This window comes from Cherax quadricarinatus, chromosome 5 (genome assembly GCF_038502225.1).
Source record: "Cherax quadricarinatus isolate ZL_2023a chromosome 5, ASM3850222v1, whole genome shotgun sequence".
NCBI classification, from domain to species: domain Eukaryota; kingdom Metazoa; phylum Arthropoda; class Malacostraca; order Decapoda; family Parastacidae; genus Cherax; species Cherax quadricarinatus.
The window spans coordinates 962,099-978,838 of NC_091296.1; the positions used below are offsets into that span (position 1 = coordinate 962,099).

Sequence of the window (16,740 nt, forward strand, 5' to 3'; positions counted from 1 at the left end):
TTTAAAAGTTTATTAATCTTATATCCTTAAATTATTTACATAAATATGGTTATATTATTAATAGCTTCATATATATATATATATATATATATATATATATATATATATAAATATATAAATATATATATATATAAATATATAAATATATATATTATTATTTTATTATCACACTGGCCGATTCCCACCAAGGCAGGGTGGCCCGAAAAAGAAAAACTTTCACCATCATTCACTCCATCACTGTCTTGCCAGAAGGGTGCTTTACACTACAGTTTTTAAACTGCAACATTAACACCCCTCCTTCAGAGTGCAGGCACTGTACTTCCCATCTCCAGGACTCAAGTCCGGCCTGCCGGTTTCCCTGAACCCCTTCATAAATGTTACTTTGCTCACACTCCAACAGCACGTCAAGTATTAAAAACCATTTGTCTCCATTCACTCCTATCAAACACGCTCACGCATGCCTGCTGGAAGTCCAAGCCCCTCGCACACAAAACCTCCTTTACCCCCTCCCTCCAACCCTTCCTAGGCCGACCCCTACCCCGCCTTCCTTCCACTACAGACTGATACACTCTTGAAGTTATTCTGTTTCGCTCCATTCTCTCTACATGTCCGAACCACCTCAACAACCCTTCCTCAGCCCTCTGGACAACAGTTTTGGTAATCCCGCACCTCCTCCTAACTTCCAAACTACGAATTCTCTGCATTATATTCACACCACACATTGCCCTCAGACATGACATCTCCACTGCCTCCAGCCTTCTCCTCGCTGCAACATTCATCACCCATGCTTCACACCCATATAAGAGCGTTGGTAAAACTATACTCTCATACATTCCCCTCTTTGCCTCCAAGGACAAAGTTCTCTGTCTCCACAGACTCCTAAGTGCACCACTCACTCTTTTTCCCTCATCAATTCTATGATTCACCTCATCTTTCATAGACCCATCCGCTGACACGTCCACTCCCAAATATCTGAATACGTTCACCTCCTCCATACTCTCTCCCTCCAATCTGATATTCAATCTTTCATCACCTAATCTTTTTGTTATCCTCATAACCTTACTCTTTCCTGTATTCACCTTTAATTTTCTTCTTTTGCACACCCTACCAAATTCATCCACCAATCTCTGCAGCTTCTCTTCAGAATCTCCCAAGAGCACAGTGTCATCAGCAAAGAGCAGCTGTGACAACTCCCACTTTGTGTGTGATTCTTTATCTTTTAACTCCACGCCTCTTGCCAAGACCCTCGCATTTACTTCTCTTACAACCCCATCTATAAATATATTAAACAACCACGGTGACATCACACATCCTTGTCTAAGGCCTACTTTTACTGGGAAAAAATTTCCCTCTTTTCTACATACTCTAACTTGAGCCTCACTATCCTCGTAAAAACTCTTCACTGCTTTCAGTAACCTACCTCCTACACCATACACTTGCAACATCTGCCACATTGCCCCCCTATCCACCCTGTCATACGCCTTTTCCAAATCCATAAATGCCACAAAGACCTCTTTAGCCTTATCTAAATACTGTTCACTTATATGTTTCACTGTAAACACCTGGTCCACACACCCCCTACCTTTCCTAAAGCCTCCTTGTTCATCTGCTATCCTATTCTCCGTCTTACTCTTAATTCTTTCAATTATAACTCTACCATACACTTTACCAGGTACACTCAACAGACTTATCCCCCTATAATTTTTGCACTCTCTTTTATCCCCTTTGCCTTTATACAAAGGAACTATGCATGCTCTCTGCCAATCCCTAGGTACCTTACCCTCTTCCATACATTTATTAAATAATTGCACCAACCACTCCAAAACTATATCCCCACCTGCTTTTAACATTTCTATCTTTATCCCATCAATCCCGGCTGCCTTACCCCCTTTCATTTTACCTACTGCCTCACGAACTTCCCCCACACTCACAACTGGCTCTTCCTCACTCCTACAAGATGTTATTCCTCCTTGCCCTATACACGAAATCACAGCTTCCCTATCTTCATCAACATTTAACAATTCCTCAAAATATTCCCTCCATCTTCCCAATACCTCTAACTCTCCATTTAATAACTCTCCTCTCCTATTTTTAACTGACAAATCCATTTGTTCTCTAGGCTTCCTTAACTTGTTAATCTCACTCCAAAACTTTTTCTTATTTTCAACAAAATTTGTTGATAACAGCTCACCCACTCTCTCATTTGCTCTCTTTTTACATTGCTTCACCACTCTCTTAACCTCTCTCTTTTTCTCCATATACTCTTCCCTCCTTGCATCACTTCTACTTTGTAAAAACTTCTCATATGCTAACTTTTTCTCCCTTACTACTCTCTTTACATCATCATTCCACCAATCGCTCCTCTTCCCTCCCGCACCCACTTTCCTGTAACCACAAACTTCTGCTGAACACTCTAACACTACATTTTTAAACCTACCCCATTCCTCTTCGACCCCATTGCCTATGCTCTCATTAGCCCATCTATCCTCCAATAGCTGTTTATATCTTACCCTAACTGCCTCCTCTTTTAGTTTATAAACCTTCACCTCTCTCTTCCCTGATGCTTCTGTTCTCCTTGTATCCCATCTACCTTTTACTCTCAGTGTAGCTACAACTAGAAAGTGATCTGATATATCTGTGGCCCCTCTATAAACATGTACATCCTGAAGTCTACTCAACAGTCTTTTATCTACCAATACATAATCCAACAAACTACTGTCATTTCGCCCTACATCATATCGTGTATACTTATTTATCCTCTTTTTCTTAAAATATGTATTACCTATAACTAAACCCCTTTCTATACAAAGTTCAATCAAAGGGCTCCCATTATCATTTACACCTGGCACCCCAAACTTACCTACCACACCCTCTCTAAAAGTTTCTCCTACTTTAGCATTCAGGTCCCCTACCACAATTACTCTCTCACTTGGTTCAAAGGCTCCTATACATTCACTTAACATCTCCCAAAATCTCTCTCTCTCCTCTGCATTCCTCTCTTCTCCAGGTGCATACACGCTTATTATGACCCACTTCTCGCATCCAACCTTTACTTTAATCCACATAATTCTCGAATTTACACATTCATATTCTCTTTTCTCCTTCCATAACTGATCATTTAACATTACTGCTACCCCTTCCTTTGCTCTAACTCTCTCAGATACTCCAGATTTAATCCCATTTATTTCCCCCCACTGAAACTCTCCTACCCCCTTCAGCTTTGTTTCGCTTAGAGCCAGGACATCCAACTTCTTTTCATTCATAACATCAGCAATCATCTGTTTCTTGTCATCCGCACTACATCCACGAATAGGCAGAACTTGCGATCTTGGCTTAAATAGCAACATTCATCTTGCCATATAGGACAAGCGAAAATTTGTGTGTGCAATAATTTCGCAAAAATCATTCTGAACCTAACGAAAAAAATATATTTCACTGTGTTTGTTTAGTATTAAATTATTGTAAACTAATCTAAAATATACTTAGTTGGGTTAGGCTAAAATAAATTGTTCTTGTTATAATAAGGTTAGGTAAGTTTTCTAAGTTCCTTTTGGTGCAAAATTATAAATTTTTACATCAACATTAATGAAAAAAATATATCTTTAAACGTATAAGAGAAAATTTTAGAAAGGACTTAATTTTAAGTGAGTTCTTGCTAATTGACCAGTTTTACATATTCGGCACGACATATATATATATATAAATATATACATATATATATATATATATATATATATATATATATATATATATATATATATATATATATATATATATATATATATATATATATATATATATGCAATAAGATCACAGTAAACAGGTGATTTCAGAGTATGCAAAACAACCACTATGAAAGAATAGAGAAGTTCCAAGCGCTTTCGTGACAAGTCACATTATCAAGGAACAATTGTTCCTTGATAATGTGAGTAGTCACGAAAGCGCTTGGAACTTCTCTATTCTTTCATAGTGGTTGTTTTGCATACTCTGAAATCACCTGTTTACTGTGATCTTATTGCATATATATATATATATATATATATATATATATATATATATATATATATATATATATATATATATATATATATATATATATAAACACCCTCACAATCCCAGTCTACCAATTACCCTCACTAACGACCCTAAACTACCCAATAACCCCCACTAGCCACCAGTAATGACCCTAAAATACCCAACAGCCGTCACTGACGATCCCCAGACTGCCCTTACAATCCCCAAACCAAAAACCCTCACTAACGATCCCCTTAACTACCTTCCAGATGGGTTATTCCACTCGCTGGAGATACTGGACACATCCGGCTCACATTGCTTTCCAGCTATGAGGGAACTCTCCATCAGGTCTGGACGAGCCTTCGTAATAGTATTTGCTGTGAACAGTGAACAGAGCTTTTATGAAGCTCAGGCCCTCTGGACCCTGATTACGGAGGTCAAAGGTGAGACCTACAGTAAATGGCCAAGGGGAGATCTAAATGGTCATGGGGAGACCTAAAAGGTCAGGGAGAGACCTTAAAATACATATATATTATATATATAAAATACATATTAATGGGTGAAATGGGTAACTATTATATTCTTAATAAAATTAATCACCCGCGGGGAGGGGTGTTATGACTCCAGGTGTTATAATGACACCGTTGGGGGTCATTATAACACCTGGGGAATGAGAGGTGATCAAATCTGATCCAAGGAAAGGAATGGCAGCTCCAGTTCCTTAGATCAAGAGCCCTCCTTCGGCATCACGGCCCCTGCGATAATTTGCGGGAGTAAAATATGTATTTTATTCTGATATTCCAGTATGCATTTTCTCAGTTATTTCGCTAACACTTACACACTCGGTCTCACACTTGCACTCATACTCGCACTCTCACTCATTCTCACATACAAGCTCTCATCCACCTTCCTTCAGATCTAGACAACGTACCCACAGTGCTGGTGGGCAACAAGATTGACCTCTCAGCAGAGCGAGAGGTCAGCTGGGAGGAGGCCAACGCCTACGCCACAGAGGTCATGCCCAACGCCGCCTACGTTGAAACCTCAGCCAAATATAACCTCAACGTCACCCTCGTCTTCAAGGAACTACTTGTACTCACCTTCGGCATCAGCAAGGAGGAGGTCAGTTTGAAATTAAAGATTTTTTTTCGGTCTTGTAAAAGCGATATTGAATATTGGATAAGCAGTGTGTTGCTGGGTTATTAAATTTACTGCATCGATCACGTTCCTCTTAACATCGTATTATATTTTTAGATAATAATAGTAATGATAATGATTATGAAATAAAATAGCAATACCTGAAAAGTTTACATGGAGAGGATTTCGGGGGTCAACGCCCCCGCGGCCCGGTCTGTGACCAGGCTTCATTATTATTGTGGAATATTAAAATTACCTGGATGAACCTCATAAGGTACATACCAGTAATTGGTAACAAAGATAATTATTCCTTATCAAATGTTATAGAGACATGTAGGAATTTTTAAACATTCTAGGTCGCCAGAAAATGTCTCCCCTCGAATACCTACCACTCAGATCGACACCATGCCTAACCCTTCTAGGGTAGGGTAGGTGCCTGAGTCCGAGCCTTTAGCTCATAAGACTGTCATTCCCATTAGCCCCCTTGGGGCGGGGATGGCAGACCAGAGAGGCCTAGCTTGTGGCTAGGCCTGGGGACAGTTGGTCCCAAAGATGAGGAGGCACTTGCCTCCTCCCATGGGAGACTTGGGTCTCAGACACTCCCTAAAGAGGGAGCCAAGGCCGGGCCACCACTTGGAAAAGGCCCGGGCCGGGAGAATACCGGCTAATCTTTAACTAACTAACTAACTAACCTACCACTCATACTTCCACAAGTCACTCTGGACCTATATTAATTCCAAATGAAATAAACATCACTAGTAAGTCTGGTAAAACTATTAATATAAATTATATAGACTGTATGTTAAATACATATACACATTCATATATCAGAAGGGGACTTTATATTAATAACACTCACCAATTTGTCTGGAGATAACTTGGTGTGTCATCCACAACTCCCTGCCTAAAATATGAAGAAACTATTGGCCAGAATTTCAATATATAAAGACATTACTTATCTGTGGGGATGGTGTAATTCTTATCCCTTTTCCCATCTAATTTCGAAGTCCTGCTCAGTCGTTGGTTTCTCATATTCTGTAGGACTGTAACTCCGACAATTTCTGCTCCTATTTGAAAGGTTTCAACCATATATAACCTCCAGAGCTACGAGATATTCTTCCCGTTTCACTGACCCTCGTCTGTCCCAGTTCAAAACATGGCGTCTCTTCCCAAGTGACGCTTAACCATGTTGCTGGTTCCTTTTTTATTTACCAAATTCATTTTTATTAAGTACAATGTATTTCACTAATTTACATACAAAAATACACTATATTTTCGAGAAAATATACAATATTTTCCATTATTATTATTATTATTATTATTATTATTATTATTATTATTATTATTTTATTATTATTATTATTATTATTATTATTATTATTATTAGTAGTAGTAGTAGTAGTAGTAGTAGTAGCAGTAGTAGTAGTAGTAGTGGTAGTAGTAGTAGTAGTAGTAGTAGTAGTAGTAGTAGTAGTAGTAGTAGTATAGAGAAGAAACAGAAAATAGGAAGGAAAAAATAAGAACAGAACAAGAAGAGGAAGAAGTAAACCTCAAGATAAAATCAGCAATAAACTTCTGCAATAAATACTGAAGCCTGGTAACTCCTCTCCAATCCTCTTTGGGTCGCTCTTAAACACATTTCCCAGGGATTCCACTCACCCGCAGAGTTTCATACTCAAACTGCTTGTGTTACTTATACTTATATTGACTTATTTATACTTGTATTCTATATATTGATTTATTTGATAATTTCATCTATACTTTGGATAACTTTGGTAACGGGGGGGGGGATGGGGGGCACGACACAACCACGACGTACAAAATACTCCTGACTAATAGACATTTCGAATAGCGAGGCTCAGGCGCCAGTGGCTTCATATGGAAGTTAAAATAAATGAAACAAGGATATTAGGAAATATTTATTTAGTGTATAATTATAGTCTTCGGATGAGAGGCTTAGGATTTATTTGGGTATAAAGACAGCATGTTGATGCTAGCCTACGCTAAGCCTAGTGAGGAAGTGGGATGGGAGATGCCTTGCTGGTAGGGCAAGATTAGTCATACCATGGGCGGGGTTAGAACCCGCGATCAGAGTCATAAAACCCACAGTCTCCAACTCTCACCCACCTTACCTGGAGGTTATTCCGGGGATCAACGCCCCCGCGGCCCGGTCCATGACCAGGCCTCCCGATGCATCAGGGCCTGATCAACTAGGCTGTTACTGCTGGCCGCACGCAGTCCGACGTACGAGCCACAGCCCGGCTGATCCGGCACTAACTTTAGGTATCTGTCCAGCTCTCTCTTGAAGACAGCCAGGGGTTTATTGACAATTCCCCTAATGCTTGATGGGAGGCTGTTGAACAGTCTTGGGCCCCGGACACTTATGGTGTTTTCCCTTAGTGTACCAATGGCGCCCCTACCTTTAATTGGGGGCATTTTGCATCGCCTGCCCAGTCTTTTACTTTCGTAGGGAGTGATTTCTGTGTGCAGATTTCGGACCATTCTTTCCAGGATTTTCCATGTGTAGATTATAATATATCTCTCCCTCCTGCGTTCCAACGAGTACAAGTCAAGTGCTTCCAAGCGTTCCCAGTAGTTAAGGTGCTTGACAGAACTTATACGTGCAGTAAAGGATCTCTGTACACTCTCTAGATCTGCGATTTCACCTGCTTTGAATGGAGATGTTAATGTACAGCAGTATTCCAGCCTAGAGAGAACAAGTGATTTGAAAAGGATCATCATTGGCTTGGCATCTCTCGTTTTGAAAGTTCTCATTATCCATCCTATCATTTTCTTTGCACGTGCGATCGTGGCACTGTTGTGATCCTTGAAAGTGAGATCCTCAGACATTACTACTCCCAGGTCCCTTATATTATTTTTCCGCTCTATTCTATGGCCAGAGTCTGTAGTATACTCTGTTCTAGTGGTCACAGTGGTGGCCTATGCTACCTTCCTATGGTGCATAAATATACCAAGTTGCATGAATTTTATTGTGGCTAGCTGGCCCAGTGGCTAACGCGTCGGTCTGGAGTTGTATGACTCTCTGATCGCGGGTTCTAACCCCGCCGTGGTATGGTTTGTTTGCAATCGTGTCATTACGATTTCGTGAATCAGGGAAAGATAATATTTCGTTCGGATTTTTAACCCCAGAGGGTTAGCCACCCAGGATAACCCAAGAAAATCAGTGCGTACCTGTATATTAGTCGACCTACACCAGTCGACTAATATACAGGTACCTGTTTGCCTGCTAGGTGAACGGGACAACAGGTGTAAGGAAATACGCCCAATATTTTCACCCTTCCCGGGGATCGAACCACGGATACTCAGTATATGAAGGGAGAGCGTAGCTTACCAGGCTACGGGCCACGGCCACCCTACTGTCTACCAAGATAGAGCGACACAGTCTCTTGGAACCAACTCTAGATTTGAATAAGTATATTTAGGTAACGCTTGGAAGCACTTGACTTGTACTCGTTGGAACGCAGGAGGGAGAGATATATCATAATCTACACTTGGAAAATCTTGAAAGGAATGGTCCCAAATCTGCACACAGAAATCACTCCCTACGAAAGTAAAAGACTGGGCAGGCGATGCAAAATGCCGCCAATAAAAAGTAGGGGCGCCATTGGTACACTAAGAGAAAACACCATAAGTGTCCGGGGCCCAAAACTGTTCAACAGCCTCCCATCAAGCATCAGGGGAATTGCCAATAAGCCCCTGGCTGCCTTCAAGAGAGAGCTGGACAGATACCTAAAGTCAGTGCCGGATCAGCCGGGCTGTGGCTCATACGTCGGACTGCGTGCGGCCAGCAGTAACAGCCTGGTTGATCAGGCCCTGATCCATCGGGAGGCCTGGTCATGGACCGGGCCGCGGGGGCGTTGATCCCCGGAATAACCTCCAGGTAACCTCCAGGTATATGCACACGTAAATACAATTATATATCTAATTATCATAGTAACACAGAAAGTTGCCCAGGACAACCCGAAAAAGACGGCAGCACCAGCTTTAGGCGGCCTGGGGTGAAATACAAGACCCGGCATGACGCTCATCAGGGTAATAAACCCGTGGAATGAGCTGCAGGAAACAGTAGCGGAGGCAAACATGCTGACTAATTACTTAGTTTAATGGCAGGGAAGCGCTAAACCCGTAGGGTTATACAGCGCAAGTGGGAGAGGGGGAAATGGAAGGTATTCAGGCTCAATTCAGGGAACTGGAGCACAGATCCAATTCCCTAGATCAAGAGCCTCCCACCAGCATCAAGGAACCTCCCTTGAGGGGAGACTAATTAAAAACTAAGAATGGTAGGTTCCATCAAACCCTACCATACTTAGGGGTCAAGAGTAGAGTCATGACCCCCATTACCCTACACATTGAATTGTTTTAAGGAGTTACTTGGGTATTTTAACTTTTAAGATTTAAATAAGATATTACAAAGACGCAAATGGAAATAAATATGGTGCTATGTATGATAATTTATGTAACTGTATGATCTCGCCTAATTATGGTTGCAGGGGTCGATTCATAGCTCCAGGCCCTTCTGTACCTGAATAAACTTACGAACACACACACAAAAAGGTGAAAGCACAAGGGCTGACTACCACAGTTGTCAGACAGACATTAGCCCCTTCATATCGGCAGTGTACAGAAAACTAGTTGGTTAATAAGGGTTAAAATCTACTGACTACACGAGGGTCATTAAGGCTGTATGCAAGTTCTTATAATAATAATAATAATAATAATAATAATAATAATAATAATATATCTTTATTTCTATAAGTACATGTACAAAGTATACAGACCATAGCTGACATCAATGACATACTACTATATAGAAAGCCACTTGTTATGCAAAACGTTTCGCTCAAATTAGGTTAGTTTTGTCCCAGGATGCGACCCACACCAGTCGACTAACACCCAGGTACCCATTTTACTGATGGGGAACATAGACAGCCGGTGTAAGGAAATACGCCCAATGTTTCTACCCTCGCCGTGAATCGAACCCGGACTGTGGCCGTGTGAAGCGAGAGCTTCGCCACCAGTCAAGACAACTTTTAATCCCTAACATATAAGGTCAACTTTCAGCATATATAAATTGATAGCAGTACTTCTTTCTTAGTGTGTAGAGCCTATGCAGTTGGAAGGCATAAAAAAAAAATACTTTCAGGGACGTAAATAATCTTTCAAAGACTATACACAGTGTTTGTCAAGTCAAATGTCGAGTTCCCAGTACCAGTTTACAGCCCACACCTAATCAAACGCACTAATGTTCGAAACAGTCTCAAAGTTCGTAGCCAGACAAGGGTATGTAATGTTTAGAAAGGCTAAACGATATGAACTTAACGTATTTCAACGAAGCATCAGCAAGGATATAACCACAACATACAAAATACTCAGAATCACTGGCGATATGGCTGATGTGAGACTGACATGAGAGGTCATGAAGAATGGATTTATGCTAACAATCTAATTTCACAATGACTATAGGAAAGATTTCTTCATTTCAAGGGTAGCTTAAGAGAGAAATGAGCGGGATGAGAAGTAGAAGCCATCTTCAAGAAGTATGTGAAAGGCCAAAGAGATAAGGAATCCTAAAATAGCCGGTCGATTGCTTCTTAAAAAGCAGGGCCAGGAGCTAAGACTTAACCATAACAAGCACAGCTTGCTGTATGCAACTTTGCAAACACCCACCCACCCACCTACATAATTACTCATCCGCTAAAAATAATTAATCACACAGAAGCGCTCCCGACTCCGTGCTGCTGCACATTAATAATCCGGAAATGCAAGAAATACTTAGTGTATAACAGTCTCCCCAGATAAAGAAAACGGAGAGCCCTCACCGACCAATCAGGAGCCTGGGTAAACAATGAAGAAAACGGAGGTAAACAATCATGTTTGCCAACAACTGGGATGTTCCACTATTTTTTTAGGGATTACATACATAACAATTTATTTTATAAGTCTTGTGGGTATACAGATATTAGAATATATATATATATATATATATATATATAATATAATATATATATTATATATATATATATATACATATATATATATATATATAATATATATATAAACACACACACACACACATTACATGAGGTTTATATGAGATACATGTCTAGTGCATATTATTACGTGTTTGTCAATGATTATAATGCGAAAATCTCATACAGCGCCTCAGAGCTAGGGTGCGTGCCCAAGATACAGCAGGCATTTCCCCTCTGAACAGCAGCTCTGAGTCGCTGGGATCCCTAGTTACGCTGATGAGTCTTTTGCCCTGCTCCTTAAGGAACTTAGATGCATTCTTTCCCCATGAGCCAAGGGTCTCTGAGCCTATGGGAACAAACACATAATGATGGTCAAGTTCTTCATATTTTCTAGACTTTCGGGACTCCCTGAAGCTGGTGGCTGCCCCTTCTTCCTCCCTGGTGTATTGGAAATAGGTATCAGCCAAGGTAGATGCACATGTGTAGTCCCACAACACCTGCCTGCCGTCTGTCCCGGCTTGAAGGGTGATACCATCTGGACACTTTTGGCTGCCATCAGCTCTGCATAGTTGGGGTGGCTCTCTCATTGCTAGGCATCCGGCTGTTGTGAGGCTCCTCTTGATATTAACCTTCTCATGTCTTGCAATCTTTCCCTCGGATTTATGGCACACAAGACATGGTACCTGAATCGGTCTGCAGCCGCCCCTATTCAGCGAGAATAGGAGCGGCAATTCGAAGGGCAACACCAATGCGGATGGTCTGTGGGTCTAGGCGTGTGCCAAGGCTGGAGTTAGGAACAGCCAACAGAAATTTACCTGCGTGAGGGGCTCTCACTGCCAGGAGGCGGGCTCTATCCTTCCCTGACACACTCTGAAACATTGTTGAGGCTATGTTCTCCACTATTGGACCATCCCAGTGTGACTGTAGTTGCTGGGGGGAGCAGGTCTAGTTTCAGACCATTAAAGTATTGCTGATATTAGTGTGAAGGCAAAATGCAGACCTAATGACTCGGCTGAAACCAATACATCTAAAAAAAACAATTAGCCTATCGCTAAATCAGTTGCTCGATGAATGTTCTTAACGTATCTCGCCTACAGTACCACGGTCACTAGGCACTTACGTTCCTTGACTAACTATATTCTCTTTCTCTCTCTCTCTCTTTCTCGCCCAGCTCCATGTCATCATCAATTTCCTTTATTATCGTTGCCCCTCACTCTCCCCGTCTTCTAACTGATGATTATCCTCTCATCCTACTACTCACCCTTGCTTCCGTGTTCTACACACTAGCAACCTTGTTATAAGAGTCCTCATTTTTATTATTGCAGTCCCCCGTCTTATGTAAGACCCCATTATTTATGTTCCCCTTGTTATATAGAGTTCAAATTTTTCAATGTCCCTTGCTATATACGATTCACGTTATATATATATATATATATATATATATATATATATATATATATATATATATATATATATATATATATATATACAAGGAATTCGCAAGAGCAGGCGAAATATACACAAACACTGATCTCTGGCTGAAGGAGACTCGAACCTACGAACCTTGGAACAAGGTACGCAGTGCTTTACCAATCTACCCCCACTGGACCAATACCTTGTGGGTAGATTGGTAAAGCACTGCGTACCTTGTTCCAAGGTTCGTAGGTTTGAGTCTCCTTCATCCAGAGATCAGTGTTATATATATATATATATATATATATATATATATATATATATATATATATTTCCATTTGATATCAGCTAGGTCTTTATAAGTTGTATCATGTACCTGTATAAATATAGATTATTTTTATTATTGTTATCGGACCTTAGGTCCTCTCCACATGGATGTCACGCAGGTAACCTATTTATTGCTAAGTAAACAGGGCCAGCATGTGTTAGGAGACGTGACTATACGTTCGGCCCTGCCAAGTATTGAACCCGGTGCCTTGGGTTTTGATCCGTGGTCGTTGGTTGATGGGCTGACTACTATTGTCTCGACGGCTGCAGTGCTCTCTCTCTCTCTCTCTCTCTCTCTCTCTCTCTCTCTCTCTCTCTCTCTCTCTCCAACAATCCTCAAACCCTCTACTCTCTTACAAAATGTATCTTCCTCTTTCCTCCCTATCTTTAATTGTTAAAACATTCGACTGACAATGAAAGGCCCAGAGTTCCATTCCTGGATTGGTCACCCGGCAGTAAAGAAATACCTAGGTGTTAGCTACCTGACATCTGCTGGCCTCCCTGGTCACCTAGCAGTAAGTGCCTAGGTGTTAGCCACCTGACATCTGCTGGCCTCCCTGGTCACCTAGCAGTAAATAAGTACCCGGGGTTTTGGTATAAACCTTGGTTTAGAAAGACATGAGAAAACACTAGGACATATTTATTAGAAAACATTGGGTTCAGAAGTGATCAAGGTTCCAGAATCGAAACGTTGGGTTCAGAAGTGACCAAGGTTCTAGGACCCAAACGTTTCCTGATATGTCCTAGTGTTTGCTCACGTGTCTTTTTGAACCACCGGGAATTTTGTCATTTACGGGGAGGGGGGGGGATTTTTAACTGCTTCCCAGGGTTTATATATAGGCCTCCACGCCTCTCCCCCAATTTCTTCACAAGCCTACAGAGCTGAGAGGCCGTGAAAGGTACTTGCCCTTGAGGTTACAAAGGACTTCACACTCCCTACTCCTGGTCACCTCCCGTGGGGCTTCACCCCTCGACCTGATAGATCCAGTTCATGAAAGATTAGCACTAATTACCGTGGTTCCAGGTAGAAAGAGAACAAAAACATTGGTCAAACTTGGTAATGGAAAGGCAGGGGGAAGATATTAACAGTTTCGTCGATCGCTGTAGGTCGGATCTTAAGGGACTCAGTCGACTGAAAGTAATCCCTGACTAGCTTAGGCCAGTGGGCGACTTGGACCTGCCTAGCATAGGCCAGTAGACCTGCTACAGTGCTCCATCGTGGTAGGTGCTACTATCCTGTCATATGAGTGTGCACTCTAGCAGAATTGCAAGCCTTCTCTGTCTTTCATATTTCTTTTATTGCAATTTAGCAGGGTTGGCGTGAGGCCGGGCCGCAGGGGTGGTGATGCCCGGTAACAGATTACATTTTAAAATATTGTTTTGTTTCTGTTTACAGAAGAAAGGGAGGCGGGGCTCGCGTTTACGGATGTCCCTCAGTGACCTATCCATCACCTCTCGTAGGAAGTCGTCGGGCGCTATGTCAACAGCTTCTAACGTCACCCTGGCAACCGTTTCCGGCATCTCTCGTGCCGGAAGTGCCCTTAGCGACGTGGACACTCCTGACGACGACAACGCCAACAAGTCGGGTTCGGAGTCGCTGAAGGACGGGGAAAGTAGCGGCTCCGGGTTCGTTACAGGACCTGGAAGTGGAAGAAGACTCAACCCGCGCCAGGAAAAGTGTGTCATACTGTAAGGAAATTTCGAACGGTGGTAGTGGTGTAGCAATCTTGGCTGTATGGACAGTGGTTTAAAAAGACGCGTAAGCAAACATTTGGACATATTTATTAGAAAACGTTTCGGTCCAGGGATCTTAATCACGTTTCAGTCCCAGGAACGAAACGTTTTTAATAAACATAGCCCTGTGTTTGCTCACGTGTCTTATTAAACCAATTTATCAGTATCAATTACCAAGGTTTATATACCATGGATAGCAGTAATAGTGGAGACAACAGTGTAGAGGCAATGGAGAAAATACACAGCAGGTGTATACTGTATACACTATATAGACGCATCTTATGTGTATAGCACATCTATATCCCACGAACAGCCAATTTATTTCCTGCATAACAGTTGTATCACCCGTAATAAGTATCACCCGCATAATAGATGTATATCCCATGCATAACAGGCATACCACATGCACGGTAGATGCATTACTTTTGTTTAACATGCCAGTTACCCCCATAATAGATTTATCACATGTATAAGAGTGCACAAGCTCTTGAAAAAATCACCTGACATGTCTTATACATGTACAGTACATAATCATAATATTGGTAGCATATACTAAACAACTTATAAAACACGTTTTGAAGTGGATGGTTTAAGGGACGTTATTAAACTCTTATAAACTCTAAAATGAGAACCAAAACATTGACGTTCTATCTTCCTGCGTGTTATATGAAGAGAAAGCGTGTTATATGAAGAGAAAGCGTGTTATATGAAGAGAAAGCGTGTTGTATGAGTAGAAAAAAGTGTTATATTAAAAGGAAATGTGTCATATTAACAGAAAACGTATTATATTAATAGAAAACGTGTTATATTAACAAAAAACTTATATTAATAGAAAACGTGTGTGAAGAGAAAGCAAGTTGTATCAGTAGAAAATCTTGCAGTAGTTTTTGCCCCTTCCCAGTGACCTACTGGATGGAAAGTTAAAGAAAACAGATTGCCTGAGCAGACAAAAACACGGTGCACAGCACACGGATTGTGAGACAAAAATTTTGTACAAAGTGAATACGTATAAAATATACAGTGAATAGAAAAAAAATGTATGATTTGTGTGAATAAATTGATGCTTCATTTGCATTGACATGATTATAAATGCAGTTTAATAACAGAAGGAATAACATGAAAAAAAAACAGATCAACAGAAAAACGAGACATCAACATATAAAAAACAGCGCAACAGAAAACAGTGTCGACAATAAATAAATGGCATGACCCACTTCCCAGACTCTTTCCACGTGTTTCAAAAAACAGTATATTATATGCGTCACTGTTGATACAGAAGCCATAAACGGACCTTAAGCAATAATATTAGTAAATAAGGATTTCTTTAACATGTTATAATAAGGGAAGCTTTCACAATATGATAAAAGAACATAACAGACCCACTTTTCGACATTATATATATATATATATATATATATATATATATATATATATATATATATATATATATATATATATATATATATATATATATATATATATATATATATATATATAAATTTAATAAGTTTAAATATAACTAAATCAAAATTTTTTGAGATTATCTTGGTGGGGGATTAATTCCACAGGACGTGACGAAAAAAAAATCCCTGGTGTCATTATTATTATTATTTTGGAATTGGTTTATAAATTATTATTATGTGTATATGTGTATGTCTTTATGATCAGTCAGACTATTTTTCTTTCTCTCTCTGGATGTTATTTTTCTGATTGATATTCACACACGAATGTGAAATGAATACTGTATAATAATTACTAATAATAATAAATTATTATTACTGATAAATTTTAATAGTAATTTTTTTAAAGCAGGATTTATAAAAAAAAATAATCAGTAATGTAACTTGAAAATTTCTGATCATAAATTTTAGTTAAGAGTCGACTGCCATTTTTTTTTTTTGACTTCCGAGTTTTAGTAAAATAAAACTGTAGCGAGATGGTAATAAATAATAAATGTTAGTGATAGTTCTACTATCATTATTTCCACTAATACTACTGTTACTACTACCACTACTACTACTACTACTACTACTACTACTACTACTACTACTACTACTACTACTACTACCACTACTACTACTACTACGCTGCTGCTGCTGCTGCTGCTGCTGCTGCTCCCACG

At 40.3% G+C, this 16,740-nt stretch overlaps 1 protein-coding gene across 1 annotated transcript in view; it reads left to right on the plus strand.

Moving 5' to 3' along the window:
• The window catches only part of LOC128684959 (ras-related protein Rap1-like), a 67,025-nt gene extending 51,031 nt beyond the window's left edge, over window positions 1-15,994 (plus strand). The window contains exons 2-4 of the mRNA XM_070098803.1: window positions 4,284-4,457; window positions 4,931-5,136; window positions 14,281-15,994. Coding sequence (XP_069954904.1) covers window positions 4,284-4,457; window positions 4,931-5,136; window positions 14,281-14,577 — 677 coding nt within the window. The 3' untranslated portion in view covers window positions 14,578-15,994. The remainder of the gene's footprint in view (window positions 1-4,283; window positions 4,458-4,930; window positions 5,137-14,280) is intronic.
• Window positions 15,995-16,740: the final 746 nt, after the last annotated feature.